Source organism: Eptatretus burgeri, chromosome 16 (genome assembly GCF_056783735.1).
Source record: "Eptatretus burgeri isolate ZD-2024b chromosome 16, Ebu_testis_v1, whole genome shotgun sequence".
Classification (NCBI taxonomy): Eukaryota; Metazoa; Chordata; class Myxini; order Myxiniformes; family Myxinidae; genus Eptatretus; species Eptatretus burgeri.
This window is the reverse complement of record NC_140976.1, coordinates 33,057,763-33,080,449: the sequence shown is the minus strand read 5'-3', so window position 1 is coordinate 33,080,449 and position 22,687 is coordinate 33,057,763. Positions and strand designations below refer to the sequence as shown.

The window sequence follows — 22,687 nt, the reverse complement described above, 5'->3', positions numbered from 1 at the left end:
AACAAGAAACCTTCGATGAGATTCAAATAAGTTTGTTGATTATTTATTTCAAAAATTTTGTTCCATTTGGATTCCAGTCTGTTCCAGTTATTGCATTTACCTTGAAGTGATCCTCTTTTTTAGTGGAGTTTGAGATAACAATGGTATCATCCAAATCATAGATACTATCAATTGCTTCAATACTTGGATTTATTGAGGAAAAAAGATGTTAAAACTTTTGAAACCCTGACCCAAGTATTTGAATCATTTTCTGTCGTTCTCGGGGAGACAACTGAGTTTTGCCTTTCTTAATTTCTTTAATTGCTTGTAATTTATGAGATTCCTTTTGGGCATCTTTTATACTCTTTATAGCACCTGCTACATTTCCCAATGAACCAATTAGGTCTTTACGTTTAAGAATAGTTGAACCAATACCCATTAGAGTATAAATTATCCCATCTCCTTTTTTTCTAAATTGATGTCCGTCACCCCTTTGTCTCTTCGGTTTATAGTATCCTCTCCCAAGATACATACCTTCACCCTTGTAGTATGGGGAAAGGAACATCCCACCCCCTGTAATTATTATATATTTTCCCAACTCGTGTTTCCTCACAATAACCATCTTATTTATTTATTGGAATACTTCACGAAGGTGAATCCTGATGGATATAATTTCTCCATTGAAAGAAATCATGTGATTATCTTGGTCGGTTATCCTAAAATTTACTCTGTGTATGGTTTTTCCTGACACATAAACCAGATTTTTGGGTTCCATATTTAATTTATAACCAATTGGGGTTGAGTATGCGCTATATGAAAATATTGTATTTGTTTTTATTCCATCATTATAAGCACCATCAATCAAATCACAGTGAATTAATACCGAGTTTATTCCTGAGGATATTTGAATGACATTATCACTGTAAAACGTCGCATTTATATTTTCAATCTTTTTTGAGGAGAAACCCAATAACTCTCTAAATGAATTATCTATTGTGAAATCAACCTTGTAGTTATTTTTAACTTTAATCGTTGATTTTGAAGTATGTTTTTGAATGTCTATAACAATATTTTTAGGTTCATCACCCTGTTCTTTCATAAGACGAGCAATTTCAGAAGATATTTGAGAAACCTCATATGCTCCGGGTGAGACTGTTATCGTTTTGTATCCACTTCCTGGATTATAACTAAACTTGTCATTTTTATCAGTTATATTAAATAAGGTATTATAAGTTTCCATGGACAATAAAGATGCCTTATATTCTTTTGTTGGGTCAAGTTTTAGTGGGTATGGGAATGAAGATGTGTGGTCACTTGTTGTGAAATTAAAACTAAGGATTGTGCTTCTCATCTTATTTAATATGGGATAAAATGTCTTTATATTGATATTTATTAATTATTTTCATGTTCATCAACTGGTCTAAAATGGCTGATGCTTCATGAAAATAATTGTTATTTTCAGCCTTCTTACTACCTAACAGCAATAACAGTCTATTAACTAATTACGATGGGTCATTTGGAAGAAAACTAACACCTGAGCCAAGGATACTTAAAGCCTGAATAATGTGTTTCTCCTTCTCATTCTTCCTACTTTTACCAGAAAGACTAACCCTATAATTAAGAGAATCCAGCAGATCAATATATACTCTATCATCATTATTTTTCATATCCAATGGTTTATCAAAATACTTTGATTCATCCCTCACAGTTGAACCTTGTCTTCCATCTTTTGTTAGAAGAAACATTAATCTCGGAGTTAGTTTGACAGGGGGTTGAGCAGAACTCAAAAACCTTAATTCATAATTAAATATCAATCCCTTTTCTTGAACAAGATGAAATATTTCTGGTTGTTCTGTTGGAATGAGTTCTGCTTTGGTTTTTGAATCCGCTGCATATTCATTGTTTTGAAGAGCATTCAGAATATAATCAGGGGGTTGATTAATCTCTTCCAGTTGTTGAAATAATCCTTCATCATCATATTCTAATTCTCCTGAATTGATAGCGATTTTATTTTTTGGATCTCATTTTCTGTATGTGCTTGGATGGATGGATATTTTCTGCTTTTTTGGATTAGCTTGTATTTCTTTAAATGGTTCCTCATCTGGTCCTTAATTAATGTCTCCATCACCTTCCCCACAATTGAATGAGGTTGAGAGCAATGGCTCACACTAAAAAATCGGATCCTCAGATCACAGTCATCATGATATACAAGAAATAGGTATATCAGCTTAGTTATCCATCTATCCATCTATCCATACATTGAGACCATACTCGGTGCAGAGCATTGGTACTGCCTAAACAGTTTCCTAGGCTATTGAGCACAATCCTGGACAGATTGCCACTATGACACAGGATAGCAGCAAGGTGACACTCATTTTGCCAACCTCAGAAGGATGACAGGCAAGTCAACCCCACCTGGTATTAATTCAACAACCGAGCAGGATTTGAACTCAGGGCATTTATTTAGTCGGGATGATATATCCGATCCTCAAAACTGAAATAATATTTCGATGATACACTTTAATTAGTCGTGAGAGTAGAGCATAGAAAATTGTATCATATAATGTAATGCATGAAATTGCTCCAAGCTTCTAATTTGAAAACAATAGTATTTACAAAAGTGATGTATACAGCGATTTTTAGCGATTATGGACAGGCATTCGAAAATATGAGTGAGGAAAGTGGGAAAAAAACTTTATCATGAATAAATCGTTGTGGCCTGTTCCAAGTCAGAGCATGCTTGAGCAGACCAAAAAACATGGCGGCTTCAAACCCCAGCGAGTAAGCCAGGATATGCCGAAAGACCCTACAGAGAGCGGTGACCAAGGATCGCCTGATGAAGGATATAATTAAATTCGGCTGTTAATTATCTTCAAAAGGGGTGTTTTTCACTCTTGAGTTTTTCAAACCTTCTTTTTCTTCTTTCGGTTGCTGCCATTAAGGGTCGCCACAGCGGATCATCCGTTATGATCCACATAATGATTTGGCACAGGTTTTATGCCGGATGCCCTTCCTGACGCAACCCTGGTCACTTCTTACAACACAGGGATATGGTACACCTATTCTAACTGGGGCATACACCGGGCCCAATATACTGGTACTCACTTCGCCGACCTCGGAAGGATGACAGGCTGAGTCAACCTCCTGGTGTGTGTTAATTCAAGCGGCCAACGGGGCTTGAACTCGTGACTTTTTGGATCCCAAGCCTCTACCCTAACCACTACGCCAACACCAGGTCTTGAGTTTTTCAAACCAAACACCCAATTTTCATTCTTACACCTCCTTGGAGTTTTCTGAGTATGCATGCAAAGTTTCACGCTGCTAGGTTTCATGGTGTTGGAGTTATGGAGGAGACACACTGACACACACACATACACACACACACACACACAATTATTGGTATAGATTGCTTCTATCATCCGTATCATCTTTTTGCTTCTATCATCAGGTCCAGGCTCACTGCTTGCCTCCATGAGTCCCTTCCTCTTTTATCTCGCCTGTGAGCCAGTTTCCCTAGTCTGTGGATCCAGTTCTTCCCTCCATGACTTCGAGACAGCTGTTCGCCCACCACCCGGACCTGTCCGGGTGAACATTTTCTACCTCATTTACATTTACGTTTATGAACATTTACAACTTAACATTTGCTACCCCATTTCTACTCATGGTCTCTTCAACAACAGACGACCCAATTTCCAAGCACTCCCTTTTTCCAGGTTATTGTGATTTTTCACTCTCTCCCTCACTCTTTTTTGTTTGTTAGTTGTCAATTTGTTTGTTCCTTTTCTGTTTCATCCCACTATCCAGTTACTCTTTTTGCTGTGTTTCTGTTTCATTGAGCTTGTGTGCAGCTTGTTCACCCTCATCCACCCACCCCCTCGACATGATCTCACTCCCACTCTCACTCTCACTTATGAATTGCAGTTGGTGTTTTCCCTTTTCCATTTTGTTCCATTTCATTCTGCATTTGCTCTTCTTTGAGACTCGACCATGTATCCACCCCCCCCCCAATCCCTCCAAAAAGTACATTGGCCTTTTGCAAGCTGACATCTATCACTTACACAAGTTTTAAAAAGTTCTTCTCAGGATTGAGTATGGTGTCGATCAACCTGAACCCACCAGAGATACTTGTGAAGACCTCGCTGAGCGCAATAAGTATGTACTGAGGTAGCTGCCACCAAATGCTCAGGTTTGCTGCTATGTAAAACGATGAACTGATCTGTTGTTTTGTGACATCGCCTCGCTTCACCATCAACAGTCTCTCGGTCTCCAGCAGACCTGTCCCCAAGAGAAAGGGAGAGAGAGAGAGAGAGAGAGAGAGAGAGAGAGAGAGAGAGAGAGAGAGAGAGAGAGAGAGAGAGAGAGAGAGAGAGAGAGAGAGAGAGAGAGAGAGAGAGAGAGAGAGAGAGCAATCAATAACAAACAAATGCCTGGATGGTGTGCCAAGTTGGCTGTCAGAATAAAGCCATATGGTAGTAAAAAGGGACCATCAATCATGCATCACATGCTACAACTTGACGTATTACCAAACATTTGCATTGCGAGCTGCCACATCCTCAAAAACGGAGGAGGAAGACTACAACTAAATCACAAGGCACAGAAACTGTCCCTTCACACAAAGAAAAGGGCACAATGCTCTGAGGTTAAAGGTAATAAAAGAAAACATTTCAGCCTTTGTGAATGTTTATGAAGCAGGAAAGTGGCTTTTGGTGCATTTGAGGCGTAATTGATGAGTTCTCATTGTCTCAGGAATAAGGAAATGTCAATTTCCATATGATGTGTTCTTAAAGTTGAGTTGTTCAACCTCTGTGACCGGGATAGGTTAACCAGCCACAATGGCAGTCTTTACTTCCAAATTGTCCAAATCAGTGCCTCGCATTTACATAGTTTTATTTATTATATATATTTTTAGGAAGATGTCTCGATGATTCAAAAACACTACACACATGTGAACCATTCTTCCAAGTAAATGACGACACACAAAATACCAAGCTAAGCCTCGCAAAAATATTAACAACGAGAAGGGTTACCCTGTGTTGCCCGAGGTGGGGGGGGGGGGTATTGAGAAGTGGGAGAAGCAGGAGAGCCAGTAGGGCTGAGAATGGGGCTGGCGGATCTGGGGCAGGAGAACCTGTCTGGAGAACCTGGAGAATGGGGTGGGGGAAACTGCGTAGGGGGCAGGAGAGCCAGAACACCAGTGGGTGAAGGGGTCTTAAGGGACTTCAAGGGTCTTGGCGTCTTAAGTGTCTTTGAGGTCTTCAAGGTATTTAACCCTCTTTGGGGTTCAAGGGGTCTTTGGGGTATTCGGGGTTTTAAAGTGTCTTAATTATGTTTGCGGAATTCAATTGTCTGAAGGGTCTTATGGGTCTTATGGGTCTTAAGAGGTCTTATCTCCCAAGTATGTAAAACAAACATCTTCTCTGAAGCATGTATTCTAATCTCTCAAGCATATAAAAAAGGTGTTATGGTTCTTCAGGGTCTTTAAAGGCTGAGGTTGCGGATGAAAATACACTAAGGACAACCCTTGGGTCGGACTTGGTCTGTGTGCCAAATTTGGTGGTTGTCAGCCCGGTGGTCTTTGGAAAAAAAAAACGTGAACAAACAGACAGACAGACAGACATCCGATGAATCTTATTTATTAGATGCAGGATATTGTATTCCATCTTAGTTTGCAGGATTCTCTCATAAATAATTTGTAATCATAACAAAAAAAAAAACCACCATTATTGCAGTGCCGATTCATCTTGTGCCATTTCTCTCCGAAACGATGAAACCATACCTTATCGATTATAATGAGACCACAGAAAACTTTAGCACCCACATGACTATCACACAGCACTGCAAGAGTGTACGAGCACCTGGAAAGCTTGAAACCCTCGAATTTTATTTCAATTGTACGATTTAATAGAACTAAGCCATAAGGTAGTAATAGCTGATGTATGCCCGAAATGGTATTCCTTTTAATGGACCATGAGCCGATTGCTTAACCAAACAGACTATTTGGATCTATCACACTATTGTTTGAAGCAATAAAGCAATTTGAGTTCTGGTGATGGAAGATAGCACTCAATCAAAATATCACGTTTTCAGCCTTTGATGTACAAAGGGTCTACTCTTGCATCAGTTGGTTGACACGATGTAAGTCAATTGGGGTAAATATGACAACACCAGACCGATAATTACCTCCTTCCAGAACGACAGCGACATGACTTCTCTAGAAATCACACCAAGTATATCCATTGGCCATTACATGGTCTAAGGCACAGCTCGGACGGCTTTGTTAAAGAAAGTGGCATCACGTCCCACATGCCTGCAAGGAAATCGACATACGACTACACAAACCGAGAATATTGCTTTGTTCTGCACAAATCAGTGAAATAAATATAAAGCAGAAAAGTAAGTTATAATGACTTCGTGAGTAGGACGCAGTGATCTATAGCTGAGGTCATTCTAGCAGGGTTAAACGAAAGATGACCTGCCTTGAGGCTGCGAGCCAGTAATTCAAGGTATCAATGAGATATTTTCCTTTTGTGACTTTACATTGAATTCTCAGAGTTGTTGTAATTGATAATTTTCCTTTCATAGCAGTATTTTTCCAACCTGCAATTAATCCCCAATCATTTGATGACAACGACCCATGGACATAGATGTTTCGATTTTGAGGCTCATGGAGGTTTCGAAGTGCAAGCCTCATGAACCGAAGTACCAGAAAGGATGGTGTCGCGTAGTAAAGTAAGCAGGGATGGAAAGAATGGAGAAATACAACAAAGGAGACAAGAAATACGAGGTACAGCATGACAGGGAAAGAGATATGAACTTGCCTTCCTGGCTCAGCACTCAACAGTGTGCATGACTCAAAGAAATGGTGCAGAGAAATCTCCCACAATGCGTTGCAGAACTTTGGATTGGAAATGAGTCAATTGTAAATGGTCACCTTCCTTCATTGTCGAGCAAGATGGTTGATGTTTGAGAAGAAAAAAACAAACTGTTTCGATTCACACCAGGAATCGAACCGACTGGATAGCTCAGTGGTGGTGACACCACCATGCTATCGTGCCAGACGCCTTGTGATTCCCAATATAAATTACCCTCGCTGTAGGAGAGGGTATTGCGTTTGGGTGTGTTTGTTTGTTACTTGGCAAAAAAAAAATTTTTGGGGACAAGTATGATGATCACCTCTGGTTTTGCTTCGGCTCGGCTCGGCTCAGCTCGGCTCCGCACGTTTGTTTGTTTGGCTGTCCGCTCGCCTCCAGCCCAAACCACTCAACCGAACATTCTGAAATTTTCAAAGATTAATGTCACCGACACTTCGACTGTCGCGCATTGAAGTTTCGTAAAATTCCTTCGACCAAAAAGGTTGACATTGGCCAATAGGTCAATTTCAGCCAAATTTTCTAAAATCCTCAAATTTCATCCGATTGACTTGAAATTTGAACAAGACTTGCAGGTCAGGTCAATTACTTCAACACCTATTACTTTTGAGGTTAACTTAGGTCAAAAGGTCAACATAGACCATAAGGCCAACCCAACATAGGCCAAATTATTAAATTGTTTCTAAAATTGTCAATTTTCATCCGAATGACTTGAAATTTGAAGACCAATTGCACATCGGATCACTGAATTCAACCACCTTTTCATTTTCAGATCAACATAGGCCAAAAAGCCAATTTGGATCAAATTGGGCAAAATTTCCTAAAATCCTCAATTTTCATCCCTTTGACTTGAAATTTGAAGAGGATTTGCATATCAGGTCACTAAATTTAACTACCTATTATTTTTGAAGTCACCAGAGGCCAAAAGGCCAATGGGCCAAATTTTCGAAAATCCTCAATTTTCATCCGATTAGCTTGTGTTTTTGAAAAGGATTTACATATCAGGTCACTGAATTCAACCACCTATTATTTTTGAGATCGCCAAAGGTCAAAAGGTCAAACATAGGCCAAATTTCTAAAATCCTCAATTTTCATCAGACTGACTTGAAATTGGAAAAGGATTTACATATCAGGTCACTGAATACAACCACCAATTCTTTTTAAGGTCAGCAGATGCCAAAAGGTCAACAACTTAGGATCACATTCTAAAATCCTCAATTTGCATTTGATTGACTTGAAATTTGAACAGGATTTGCATATCAGGTCAATGAATACAACTTGCTATTAATTTTAAGGTCAAAAGGTCAACAAATGCCTGATTTCAAAATTAATAGATATGGCCAAAAACTATATTTATATATATATATATATATATATATATATATATATATATATATATATATATATATATATATATATATATATATATATATATATATATATATATATATATATATATATATACACACACACATATACATATTATCTATCACTATATCTCCAAAGTTGTGGACAACATGTCTAAACAAGATTGATAAGTTGGTTAGGTCTAGGTGACAAGAACAAGAGGATGAGATTTTGCTTTGGATCCTGCCCATCAGTGGGATACAAAACATGAACTGTTCCACCTGGCAGAGGTATGGCATATGCTCTACCAAGTGCCATTCTACTTTGTGCTGTTTTGCCAAGTGTCGCTCCATGAGTGGTTTTTCATTTGTTTGTTTGTTTGTTTGTTTCTGTCTGTCTGTCTCTTTCTTTGTTTATCTGCATAGAACTTTCATGTTTTTCACCGCAACCGCTTGTCAAATTGAGACGAAATTCTCACCATAGGTGCGACTACTCATGAAGAATGCTATAATCATCATTATGACATCATAGGTCATGTGGTGTGGCAGCCATGCTGGAAAAACTGAAAAAATTTGGACCGCTGTATCTCTGCAACTGCACCAAGGAAAAAAATTGAAATGTGGCAGGTGGCAAGTACTCCTCATGGGGGATAAAAGTGATTTTACGATGTCGCAGCTGCCTTCGTTATGACGTCATAATTGTATATGTAGAATGTGACATCTGATCAGTATGAAAAATTTTGAGGGTCATCTAGGGATAAAATGGTCCACAGAAAAACAATTTATGACATCATCAGTCACACGTTTTGGCAGCCATGTTGTTTTTTAATAAAAGAAATATTCAAAAATCTTCTTCTCTGAAGTGGCTGAACAGATCGAAGCGAAACTTCACAGTTATGACCACCTCTCCATGAGGAACAAAAGCTTCACACAAATGACATCATAGGTTACATATTGGATTCGTAGGCAGCCATATTGGATTTACCCGAAAACCTATTAAAATGTTCTTCTCCAGAACAGCTGGACAGATCAAGGGAAAACTTCACACAAATGTTCCCCAATCCATGTGTGTACAAGTTTATTAAGGAATAATTAATAGGTCACATGGTTTGGCAGCCATATTGGATTGAAGAAAAATATTAAATAATATTTTCTCTGGAACTGCTTCATCAATTAACGTGAAACTTCACATTTATGATCTAGTAGTGATGGGGAATCGGTGTTTTAAATTTCAACTTGATTGGATGCATGTTCTAGCAGCCAGATTATTTAATTTGTTGATATGGATCCTTTTTGTTTTTTTGATTTTTCTTTTCTTTTGTTTTTTTTTTTAAATAAGGCTCACTTAACTCTGCTTGGATGGGTTTGAGAGTAGAGGAGTAGTTGGCTGAAATGTGAATCCTATCCAGGTTCCTCCTGATTTCATCTTTTCTTTTTGCTTGTTTGGGTTCCTTCTGTTTACTCCAATGCAGAACTGTACCTATTTGGTCTTCCATTTGATTTGAATTTAATTTATATAACTCCCATTCTGAATTCGATTGAATAATGAACAATAATAATTTTTTTAAATGTCACGGGTCAAGGTCAGGTGTCCAATCAAAGCGGGACGTCTTGGTAGCCGGTCATCACTGCCAGCAGCTATAAAGTGGCAGTTCTAATTATGTCTCTTATTCTGCCACCAACGGTGAAGGAGTTTTTTTTTCACCTCTTTCTGTCTGTTTGTCTGTCTGTTTGTGCACAGGATATCTCAAAAAGTTGTGTATGGATCCAGATGAAATTTTGTGGACAGTTTCAGTGTGTGAGACGGACGAACTGATTATATTTTGGTGACGATCCAGATCCGGATCTGACTACTAGAATTTTGAAGTGATTCTTCACCATTGAGAGATAGAACCAAAAATGATATATGGCATGACATCTCAAAAAGTTGTCGACGGATTCAGATGAAACTTGGTGGACAGTTTGGGGTGTGTGACAAGGAAGAGTTGATTCGATTTTTGTGAAGATCCGGATCCGGATCCAACTACGATAATTATTTAATTTTGAAAGTGATTCTTCACCATTGATAGTACTAAAATGATAAAGTACTGTGGAGCATGATATTTCAAAAATGTATTGGGCCCGATATGTTCTCGTGGATCAAGCATGACATGGCGGGGTTATGCGCTCTACCAAGTACCCTTATTATTAATTATGTACCACACCAGGACACAAACGCCACACAAAAGAAGTCTTTTCAAGGGTCTGCAATCTCTGGTTGCTCTTTTTCTTGTTATCCAGTGATTTAGGCTCGGGTTGGGGATGTGGGTTATCATCAAAATAAATTAACAGAATAATGTTTTAGCAATGCCAAGGACCTGGTGGCTTCCAAGGTCCCATCCATTGAGTGCAAAAGTAATCATCATTGCCATTGTAGTAAATCTTTGTGTTTGGTACATCACTGATGAGCGTTTTCCTCATTCACCACACTGTGGTGACACTCCAAATAAGTATCCTTAGAATAAGCATGAGTATCGCATTCATTTAACACGAATGGTTTCAGCCTTGAATGGGAGAAACAATGAGTTTTTCATGTACATACCGAACAGCACTCTAAAACTGAAAGAAGGCTTAACAATTGACAAAATTATTTATATTTATGTCCAAATGATATTTGTTTTGATTCCTTTGCCACAACCTTTCATGATAAAATTACTATCAAGGAAATACTCCAATTAACTCATGATAACTTTCATCAGGGGAGGGACCTGTCGGGATGAGAATAAGGGGGCAGCCCGGAGACATCACTGGGGTGCATTTCTGTTGTTCTGTTTAGTTGGTTGGTTTTTTTTGGGAGAGGAGGGGATGAAGGAGTTTGAAGGGTGAGGACCAAACAAAAACTGACTGCACATTCACCTTTTGATACGACCCTCTTAAAGACATCACAATCTTTACACATGTACAGAATCACCCATCTTTACCGAAGCTACAGCAATTCCACTATTTCCTAATCTGAGCTTTTACACATGATTCTTCAGATTCATTTATTCCCGAACAAATACAATTCATCGCTTTGCTGACAGGGATATTAAACGGGTGGGGGAGAGAAAGAGGGAGAGGAGGGAGGAGAAGGATGGAGGAGAGAATGGAGGTGGGGGAGAGATGGAAGAGAGGGAGAGAGGAGGAAGGGAGGAGGAAGGGAAAGGAGGGAGAGAGAACGGAGGTGAGGTGGAGAGGGAGAGAGGGGGAGGGGAGGGGTGGGAGACAGAGGGATAGGGGTATGAGAGAGAGGAGTGAGAGAGAGAGGGAGAGGAGTGAGAGAGAGAGGGGGAGAGGAGTGAGAGAGAGAGGGAGAGAGAGGGAGAGGGGTGGGAGACGGAGGGAGAGGAGTGAGAGAGAGAGGGAGAGAGGTGGGAGAGAGGAGGGGGATTCCAGCAGATGTTATGGCCATATAACGTCCATCCGAGGGACGGCAGACACATTGATGAATCACCCAGCCTGTGAAACACCGCAATGACAGTTTATAGCTGGGTCAGTATTCAAACCAAGGCAAGACAGCTTGGAGCAAGCGTGCTACCTCTCGGCTATCCTGCCGTGATCTGGCAATTCGTTGCTTTATAAAAACTGAATTGATCCGAGCAGTCGTTCCGACTGCTAAAAAAAATAAAAAAAAACTTTCATTTGTCCAATTCGCACATTGTTTGACACTCCTTCCTCTCCTGAACCTCCGGAGAGTTGTATGGTGCAGTCGGGGGTCTGGCAGTTGAGTAGTGCGAGGGGGGGAGAGAAGGCAGCATGAGGGGAGGGGGAGGCAGTGCGAGGGGAGTGGAAGGCAGCGCGCTTCATGATAACATGATAATGATAAGGTTTGGCGCGCTTAATGATCTTCCTCCAAGAAATGAGAGTGACCCGACAGAGGAGGGGGAGGCAATGCGAAGGGAGAGGCAGCGTGAGATGGAGGCAGTGTGAACTAGGGGGGGGGGAGGCAGACATTTAAATGTTCCTCCAATCCAATCAGCCTCTATAACATCTTGCTACTTGGACCCGATATCCTCAGCCATATTACCTTTGGGAAAACCAGCATTACTGATCCATAGAATGACAAATATTGAAAGCCTATCAATAACAAACAGCAACTGTTTCACCCACTCTTAAAACTGCTTTAACCATTTCCGACTCAAAATAAGCTATCTTCAGACATGAATGATTATAACAATTACAGATCAATTTCACGACTGCGTAATACATTTCCAGAACATGATGTTCTCCAACTTTGCACACACTTAAAGGTATTCACTACTATAGCCATGCTTGCTGGTCTTTCCAAGTACAGCACTTATTTTCAGCATCTACAATTTTTTCAGAATTCCGCTACATAACAAGACCAATCATGTGATTGTGCAGTTCTCATTATACAATAACGGCCATTATGGTACCTCAATGGCTACCCATTCATCAGCAAATTGATCAAAAAAATCATGCTGCTCACTTATAAAACTATAATTGCCAGTGCTCAATCCATCATACCTCTTATCTTGAACCTAAAAACATGTCAGCTCTCCAAGTTCTACAAATCTCTTTCGAATTACACTCTCCACAAGATCAATAACTAAGAGTGATGGCACCTTTTCAAAATATGCCCCCAACCTTAAAATCAGGATTAGAACCTGTTACTTTATGATGTTGAAATCTCACTCATTCCATACCACCCCCTTTTTTATTTTGCTTTACAGGAGTGAGGTGATGCTTGTGGAAGAGCAAGTTTCCCTTCCAGTTTCCTCAAGCTCATGGTGGAGCTCAAACATACACTACATAGCCAAAATTTTGTGGACACATGCTCGTCCAACATCTCATTCCAAAATCATGGGCATTAATACAGAGTTACATCCATCCATCCATTGGGACCATACTCTGTGCAAAGCGTTGGTGCTGCCTAAACATTCTCCTTGGTGATTGGACACAATCCTGGACAGGTCGCAACTCCAACACAGGATACCAGCAAGCTGGCTCTCATTTTGCCGACCTCAGAAGGATGGTAGACAGTCAACCCCACCTGGTATTAATTAAACAGCCAAGTGGGATTTGAACTCAGGATCCTAGGATCCCAAGCCCACCACTCTAACCATAAAGGCAACACCTGGCATAAACAGAGTTGGTCCCCCCCCCCCCCCACTTTGCTGCTATAACAGCCTCCACTCTTCTGGGAAGGCTTTCCACTCGATGTTGGAACATTGCTGCAGGGATTTGCTTCCATTCAGCCACAAAATCGTAAGTGAGGTCGGGCAATGATGTTTGGTGATTAGGTCTGGCTCGTAGTAGTCAGCGTTCCAATTCAACCTAAAGGTGTTTGATGGGGTTGAGGTCAGGGCTCTGTTCAGGAAGGTCAAGTTCTTCCACAGTGATCTCGACAAACCATTTCTGTATGAACCTCGCTTTGTGCATGGGGGCATTGTCATGCTTACACAGGAAAGGGCCTTCCCCAAACTGTTGCCACAAAGTTGGAAGCACAGAATGGTCCAAAATGTCATTGCATGCTGTCGCTGTGGGCAGGTATAGTTCTCCTGGCATCCACCAAACCCAAGTCCGTCTGCTGGACTGTCAGATGGTGAAGCATGATTCATCACTCCTGAGAATGCATTTCCACTGCTCCAGTGTCCAATGGCGGTGAGCTTCACACCACTCCAACTGACGCTTAGCATTACGCATGGTGATTTTTGGCTTGTGTGCGGCTGATCAGCCATGGAAACCCATTTCATGAAGCTCTCCACGAACAGTGCTTGTGCTGACATTTCTTCCAGAGTCAGTTTGGAACTCAGTAATGAGTGATGCAACCAATGACAGACGATTTTCCCATGCTACGCACTTCAACACTCGGCGATCCCATTCTGTGAGCTTGTGTGACCTACCATTTTGCGGCTGAGCTGTTTTTGCTCTGAGGCATTTCCACTTCACAATAACAGCACATACAGTTGACCAGGGAAGCTCTAGCAGGGCAGAAATTTGACGAACTGACGTTGGAAAGGTGGCATCCGATGACGGTGCCACGTTGAAAGTCACTGAGCTCTTTTGTAAGGCCCATTATACTGTCAATGTTTGTCGATGGTGATTGCATGGCCTCGTGCTTGATTTTATACACCTGTCAGCAATAGGTGTGGCTGAAATAGCGGAATCCACTAATTAGAAGGGGTGTCCAGATACTTTTGGCCATGTAGTGTATATCAGATGCAAAATAATAGCAGAAAGCAGAAAGTTCTTACAACAAACAAATTTAAACTGGAAGCTGTGCGAGTTAGCTATAATCTCATAGAGAGCTCTCAGAGCAAGGATAATATAAGAAACAAAACCTCAACATGCTACCATCCTGAAATGTCACAACTTGGACCTCAAAATGAAAAACTAAATAATTAATATAAATACTCATGTCCTTGGCGAGTCTTACTCCACATTCTGACACCAACCTGTAAAGATTATGACAACTGTGGAAAAAAACACAGACAGGTTAGAAAACTTTTTATGACCACTTTGGGGTTGGGAGGGAAAGGTTGAGGACTTGGGGTTTGGAGGGAAAGGTTGAGGATTTGGGGTCCGGAGGGAAAGGTTGAGGACTTGGGGTTGGGAGGGAAAGATTGAGGACTTGGGGTTGGGAGGGAAAGGTTGAGGACTTGGGGTTGGGAGGGAAAGATTGAGGACTTGGGGTTGGGAGGGAAAAGTTGAGGACTTGGGGTTGGGAGGGAATGGTTGAGGACTTGTTGGGACGGGAGGTCGATGACATGGGGTTGGTGAGGATGGGGGGAGAGAGTTGAGGTCTAGAAGTCACCTTTTACATTGTGCGGATGCTCTGTGGATCCCTATATAATAGACGAATGCTGTCTGTCTGCACCCCACCCCCCTAGAAAAACATTAATTCTCCTTGGAGAGAAAAAATAATTAAGTAAATGTTGCTTCAAAGTAATCCAAACCTATGGGAATATTATAACATAAAAACAAATTTGTACACAAGAGATTGCATATTCACACATATAAAATGCAGATCATGCAACCTGTAGAAACGAGATTTACCCAATCAAATGTTTTGAATAAATCCATAAGTTAAGTTAAACTCATTTTCCTCTCTGTTCTTTAAACACCAGGTGTATGTAATTACAGCTCAAGACATTGCTTATTGAACCTCACATTTTTGAGCTCTTTCAACCAACACAAGAATAAAATGTCCCCTTGTTTTTATTTTTTCTATCGTGGTATTTTGTTACTTCTGCTAATTTTAATCATACTTTGAAAGATGGCCTGTATTAAAACTTACCGAATTGAGTCACCAACAATGGGTTTCTATGAATCGAGGAATTTTCGATGAGCATAACAATACAGTACATTCCTCAACAAAAGCAAAACCATCAAAAGTATTCACAAAATTGGAAGATGAAAAAGGTTATCCTGATCCGACCTTAATTCAAAGTCAGTGATATCGTTAAATTTTATAGATAGACATTCCATTTTGAAAAAGGTTGTTCCAAAACATAGACTAGTGAGGTTTTTTTTTAATGTTGATATTTTAGACAGTTCCCTGAACTCGTAAATTATATGATTTGAATTGAGAGGACATTTTAAGTTCATTGTATACGCAATAATCATAGAAAACAAAATTATGCATAAAAACAACAAGAAATTTTATGTACATGGCGAAGCCTCATGGAAGATCATTCTGTATTTAAAAAAAAAAATTGTGTTTATATTTTATTTGGGTGTTTAAAATGTCTTGTGACTATTTGACTACGTAGCCGATTTATATTTGATAAAGTTGTTTTTATAAGTATTGAAATAAATAGTTGAATTACTATATGGTTATATAGTTATGAAGGTTACATGATTACTTGTGGGGTATGCTTACACATTCATTGTAAGCAATAATGAACCGTGCTTCATACACAGGTCCTTAATAAAGAGCAGTCGTTTCAGAATGACCTCCGATTGTCCCCATTGTCTCGGATCACTCGCCTGCAATGAGCACAAGGCTGCACTTGTTTTTGGATATTTCATTTACGGACGTTTTCCGACGGCTCTGTGATTTTTCCTGGTGCATCGGCTTCGATGTCCGTTGGCACACAAAATTTCAGCTTTCTATGTCACCCATAAGGTATCAAACATTAATATCAATCAGTCAGTGAGTCAGTCATTCGATGAGTGGTTAGGTAGAGCTTTCTATATTAGCTATTGTATCATCTTTGGTGGTGGGGGGGGGGGGGTCAAAAGATCAACTGGTCCAGAACAATCATTTCTATTCTACTCATGGCACAAGCTTAGAGAGGGAGAAGTCTCTATTTGCATCTCATTGTTGTTAATTCCTTGTATCGAAGAAGACTATGGTTATGGTAGAGAGTGCCATACAAACCTGCTGCGAATGCAGAGCAGAGACTAAAGAACATTCCAAGACCAATACGCTTGAGTGTGGATGGTAGTAGGTTATAACGATACAGTAGTGGGAATAGAACACGGTCAGTCAATGGAATGAGAGCGAGGAGAAGCACAGCATTGAACATGGTCAGCCACGCTGCTGGAAACTGCAATGACATTAAAGAGTTATGATGGAGCAACCATTACCTTGACCACTTTGATGTTTCTAGCTCAACATTTGCTTCAAGATGCTGAGACCACAGTCTAAAATACCACATAATGTGTTGATGTGGTTAAATAATCTCCTGTCATTGTCCTGCAAATAATGGAGGTACAAAAATAAAGGCACTCAAAAACATTTACATATAATTTCTACAAAGCCTTTGGTATGACACAAGTCTCATAGTTATCATACTAAATAAGGCAATTCTCTGTACGTTTGAATGTATGTACAGTACGTATTGTATGTCTGATTATTATGGAATCGAATACGGCTGTGCCAATCTCCACCAAATTGTGCATACTTACCCAGGGTCAGGTCATGAGCACAAAATAATACACAAAATAATGGATGATGATTATAGGGAATGATGTAAGGTAGTGGTGAACAGCTTGTTTGAAGTCGTAGAGGGCAGAATGCATGGGAATGATCAGTCTGGGGAAGTGAGTTCCACAGGTGAGGGAAAAGAGGAACAAAGTGGTGGAGGTGAGCAGTGAGCCTGTATTTTCAGAGTTTAACAGGAAGAGGGTTACTGGCAGACTGTATAATGCCCTGCCAGACTTGGGAGGGACAGAGTCAAGAGAGGGTGGAGGGTGCAAGACCAGAAAGGAGATGGTGGAATACAGAGAGGCCTGCAATGTCTGCAATGTGAGCAACATGCTGAGGTACTCAGCTTCGTTGCTTGAGATCCCAATGATTTAAGGGCCTTGCATTCCACGGCATCACAAGGGGTAATGTATGAAGTAGGGGGCCAAGCCAATGGCAAAAGCAGTACTCCATCAAGTTGCGAATGAACGTCATCAAGCTGCAAGCTAATCACAAGTTCAGATCAGCCTAAGAAAGAACTTGCATGATGAAGGATGCTCAATCAGTAGCTGGCTTTGGAGGCCATTTAGGAAAGTCTGCCCAAGAGGATTATGGCTAGTGGTGAGACCCAAAGGTTTGAGTGACTTAACCTCAAGTGGTTTGTTTAGGTTAGTTTGATGCGATGGTTTGCCAGACTGTCCTTATGTAGAGACAGGGTGAGTGTGTGACATTTTTGGTGGTTGAAAGACATATTCCAAGTATATGATTCTAACAAAATCTGCAGAAAGGGAAGGATGATAAATTATATGGGAGAGATCAAATCATCAGCAAAGAGATGGCAGAATTTTCCACGGAATCAGAAAGATCATTGATGAAGATGAGGAAAAACACAAGGCTCAAGAGACTGCCTTGGGACACTCCAGCCTTGATAGGGAGAGGAAATGAAAGGATCCCGTTAAGAGCTACAGGCTGAACAAGGGAGGAGGTGAAGTTCGTGATCCATGAAAGGAGGTGGCCGTGGATGCCATAAGCAGAAAGGCAGCATGCCAGAATGCATCAAAGGCTCAATATATGTCCAGAGAGACAGCCCTGATCTCATGTCTGATATTGAGGGCTTCCATCCATTGTTTGGAGAGTGGAAGCAGCATGTCCAGGGTAGAATGACCGAATCTGAAACCAAATTGATGATTTGAGATCAGGCCATTGCAGAAAAGGAAAGATTTGATATCAATGGCAATGATGGATTCCATGACCGTGCTTGTAATTGGAAGCAAGCAAATCAGTCTGTAGTTAAGAGGATCCGTTTTTGCACCATGTTTGTGTATTACAGTGATGTTGGCTAATTCGTTGGGAGATGGACACTGACCCAGAAAAAATGATCAAGTGTACAGAGCAGAAAGAGGATGAGCAAGAGCAGCAGAGGAGGTTTTTAGGACACGTGCACTGATGCCATCTGGTTCTGTCACATAATTGGAATCGAGATGTGCCAGAAAACTCTCCACCTTCTCAAGTAGGAAGGACACAGTATCCATGAGCAGTTGGGTATGAAAGGGGAGGGTAGGTTACGGAGTGGGGTGTTGGGTACACAAATTATGGAAACAAGCTGTTAGTGCATCACCAGGTCTTTGACTTGATCATCACAACTTGATAGTGCATCACCAGGTCTTTGAAAAAAAGAGAAAAGTTTGAGAGTTCAGTCTTGAGGTTAGCCAGATGTTGCTTTCAGGCTTTCCTGAGAGTGGACACACACTTGTGGGTTTTATGCAAAGATCTGAGGTTGGAATCATAAAAATTGTACCATTGAAAAGCTAAATCATTAATTTCCTTGATTGTAAAGCTAATAATCGATTGACTTGGAAAATTAGTGTCTGTTTAATCATCAAGACACGACTTTTAAAAAGCCTGTCTTTCAGCTTTGAAGAAGAAGTGGGAATTATAGCTTAATGCAGTGGTTCCAATGTAGTGGGGGATCAGGAGAATGGGATATTTACAGGTTGTGGCAAAAGCGATATTTATTCGGAAATGTATTGTTGAGGATGCTCAGAAAAATTTGGCTCAAAAACAAAAACAAAAAAATGACATTGCATCCCCTTTCCAGGACTTCTTTTGTGTGGTGTTTGTATTCTGGTGTGTTATGTAATTATTAAGAGACATAATTAAAACTTCCACTTTATAACTGCTGGCAGTGATAACTCGGTACCAAGATGTCCCACTTTGATGCAACACCGTTTTGATCAGACACCTGACCCTGACCCATGGCGTTTCTATTATTATTATTATTATTATTATTATTATTATTATTATTATTATTATTATTATTCAATTGAATTTAGAATGGGATTAAAATATAATAAAATCAAATCAAATGGAAGACCAAAGGAAGACTGGAAGAAGATCTCGTCTCTTAAGAGATCCTGTCTTAAAAAGTCCTTCATTGGAGTAATCAGAAGGAACCCAAACAAGTAAAAAGCAAAGAGGAACCTGGATAGGAATCGCATTTCAGCTGCTCCTCCTGTACCCTCAAACCCATCCAGGCACAACCAAGTCAGCCTTATTCAAAAAAATAATAATCAAAAAAACAAAACAACCCAGATAAAAAATAAATAATTCTGGCTGCCAGACCATGTGTCCAATCAAATTGAAATTGTGGACATATTTTCCCCATCACAACTAGATCATAAATGTGAAGTTTCATGTCGATTAATTAAGCGGTTCTAGAGAAAACATTATTTGTTATTTTCTTCAATCCAATATGGCTGCCAAACCATGTGACCTATCAATTATTCCTTCACAAACTTGTACACACATGGCTTGGGGAACATTTGTTTGAAGCTTCCCCTCAATTTGTCCAGCCGTTCTGGAGAAGAAGATTTTTTATTTATGGGTTTTAGGGTAAATCCAAAAGGGCTGCCAACCCATGTGACCGATGACATCAGATGTGTGAACCTTTTGTTCCTCATGGATAGGCAGTGATACATGCAATGGATTTGCCTCAATCTGCTCAGCCACTTCAGAGAAGATTTTTGAAGGTTATTTCTTAAATACAATATGACTGCCGAATCACGTGATGGATGACATCATCAATTTTTTTCTGTGGACCATTATATCCCGAGATGACCCTCAAAAACTTTCATTCTGATCTGATGTAGCGTTCTACATATACAATTATGACGTCATACCAAAGGCACCTATGATGTCATGAAGAAATCACACATTCACCATGAAGGAGTACTTGCCATGTGCCAAGTATTAATTTTTTCCTTGGTGCGGTTTCAGAGATATCGAGGTCCAATTTTTTTCCAACATGGCTGCCACACCACGTCATCTCTGATGTCATAATTATCATTAAAACATCCTCCATGAGTAGTCGCACCAATGGTGAAAATTTCGTCTCTGATCTGACGAGCGGTTGCAGAGAAAAACACAAAAGTTCTGTGCGGACAAACAAACAAGCAGACAGACAAATAAACAAACGGACCCAAATGCAATACCCTCTCCTTAGGCGAGGATAAAAACTGCCCCATTACGACCCCGGAGGGCCCCCTTGTCCCCCAGCCCCCCAATAGGGGTGTATTTTGTAACTTCCTTGTTAAAGGACCGATTTTCACAAATGATGCATCATATGAAACCTCTTCTCAAGACAAAACATGATAATAAATCACTGTAATCTAGAAACTAGAAAAACTCGTCATTTGCCATACTTTCATTTTTTTGGGGATGAATTTCAATAATGTGGCATATTCAGGGACAACAAAACCGGGCGTAGTGGCGTGCGCCTGTAATCCGGCTACTCGGAGGCTTGAGTTGGAGGATCGCTTGAGGACGGGAGCACTGCGCTGGGCCGCGCAATGAGAGGATGTAGGACAGCCCGGAATCATGGCGAAACGCAATCCTTATCCCTGTGTCATAAGAGGCGACCAGGGTTGCATCAGGAAGGGCATCCGGCGTAAAACCTGTGCCAAATCAGTATGCGGATCACAACGGATGATTCGCTGTGGCGACCCCCTAACGGGAGCAGCCGAAAGACGAACAACAACATTCAGGGACAACAAAAGGAAAATTGGTGTGAAAAATTTGATCACAAATCCACGAGTAAGCCTCATTGACGGCATCACCATTGGCAGAGGTCCGAGCACCCTACTTCTTCCTTCTTGCAGCGACACCTTGCTGTGTCGCACCCCGTCTTACAGGCATGTTGGATAAACACCTTGCTGTGTCACACCCCGTCTTACAGGCATGTTGGATAAACACCTTGCTGTGTCACACCCCGTCTTACAGGCATGTTGGATAAACACCTTGCTGTGTCACACCCCGTCTTACAGGCATGTTGGATAAACACCTTGCTGTGTCACACCCCGTCTTACAGGCATGTTGGATAAACACCTTGCTGTGTCACACCCCGTCTTACAGGCATGTTGGATAAACACCTTGCTGTGTCGCACCCCGTCTTACAGGCATGTTGGATAAACACCTTGCTGTGTCGCACCCCGTCTTACAGGCATGTTGGATAAACACCTTGCTGTGTCACACCCCGTCTTACAGGCATGTTGGATAAACACCTTGCTGTGTCACACCCCGTCTTACAGGCATGTTGGATAAACACCTTGCTGTGTCGCACCCCGTCTTACAGGCATGTTGGATAAACACCTTGCTGTGTCGCACCCCGTCTTACAGGCATGTTGGATAAACACCTTGCTGTGTCGCACCCCGTCTTACAGGCATGTTGGATAAACACCTTGCTGTGTCACACCCCGTCTTACAGGCATGTTGGATAAACACCTTGCTGTGTCGCACCCCGTCTTACAGGCATGTTGGATAAACACCTTGCTGTGTCACACCCCGTCTTACAGGCATGTTGGATAAACACCTTGCTGTGTCGCACCCCGTCTTACAGGCATGTTGGATAAACACCTTGCTGTGTCGCACCCCGTCTTACAGGCATGTTGGATAAACACCTTGCTGTGTCGCACCCCGTCTTACAGGCATGTTGGATAAACACCTTGCTGTGTCGCACCCCGTCTTACAGGCATGTTGGATAAACACCTTGCTGTGTCACACCCCGTCTTACAGGCATGTTGGATAAACACCTTGCTGTGTCGCACCCCGTCTTACAGGCATGTTGGATAAACACCTTGCTGTGTCACACCCCGTCTTACAGGCATGTTGGAAAAACACCTTGCTGTGTCGCACCCCGTCTTACAGGCATGTTGGATAAACACCTTGCTGTGTCGCACCCCGTCTTACAGGCATGTTGGATAAACACCTTGCTGTGTCGCACCCCGTCTTACAGGCATGTTGGATAAACACCTTGCTGTGTCGCACCCCGTCTTACAGGCATGTTGGAAAAACACCTTGCTGTGTCGCACCTCATCTTACAGGCATGTTGGATAAACACCTTGCTGTGTCGCACCTCATCTTACAGGCATGTTGGATAAACACCTTGCTGTGTCACACCCCGTCTTACAGGCATGTTGGAAAAACACCTTGCTGTGTCGCACCTCATCTTACAGGCATGTTGGATAAACACCTTGCTGTGTCGCACCTCATCTTACAGGCATGTTAGATAAACACCTTGCTGTGTCGCACCTCATCTTACAGGC

At 41.2% G+C, this 22,687-nt stretch overlaps 1 protein-coding gene across 2 annotated transcripts in view; it reads right to left on the bottom strand.

Annotated features, from left to right (window-relative positions):
- SLC15A4 (solute carrier family 15 member 4) overlaps positions 1-22,687 on the bottom strand; it is a 103,117-nt gene that overhangs the window by 30,990 nt on the left and 49,440 nt on the right. For both annotated transcript variants that reach the window (XM_085858706.1, XM_085858707.1), the window contains exons 5-6: positions 16,560-16,728; positions 4,096-4,254 (exon numbers count right to left, since the gene is read on the bottom strand). In XM_085858706.1, coding sequence (XP_085714832.1) covers positions 4,096-4,254; positions 16,560-16,728 — 328 coding nt within the window. The remainder of the gene's footprint in view (positions 1-4,095; positions 4,255-16,559; positions 16,729-22,687) is intronic.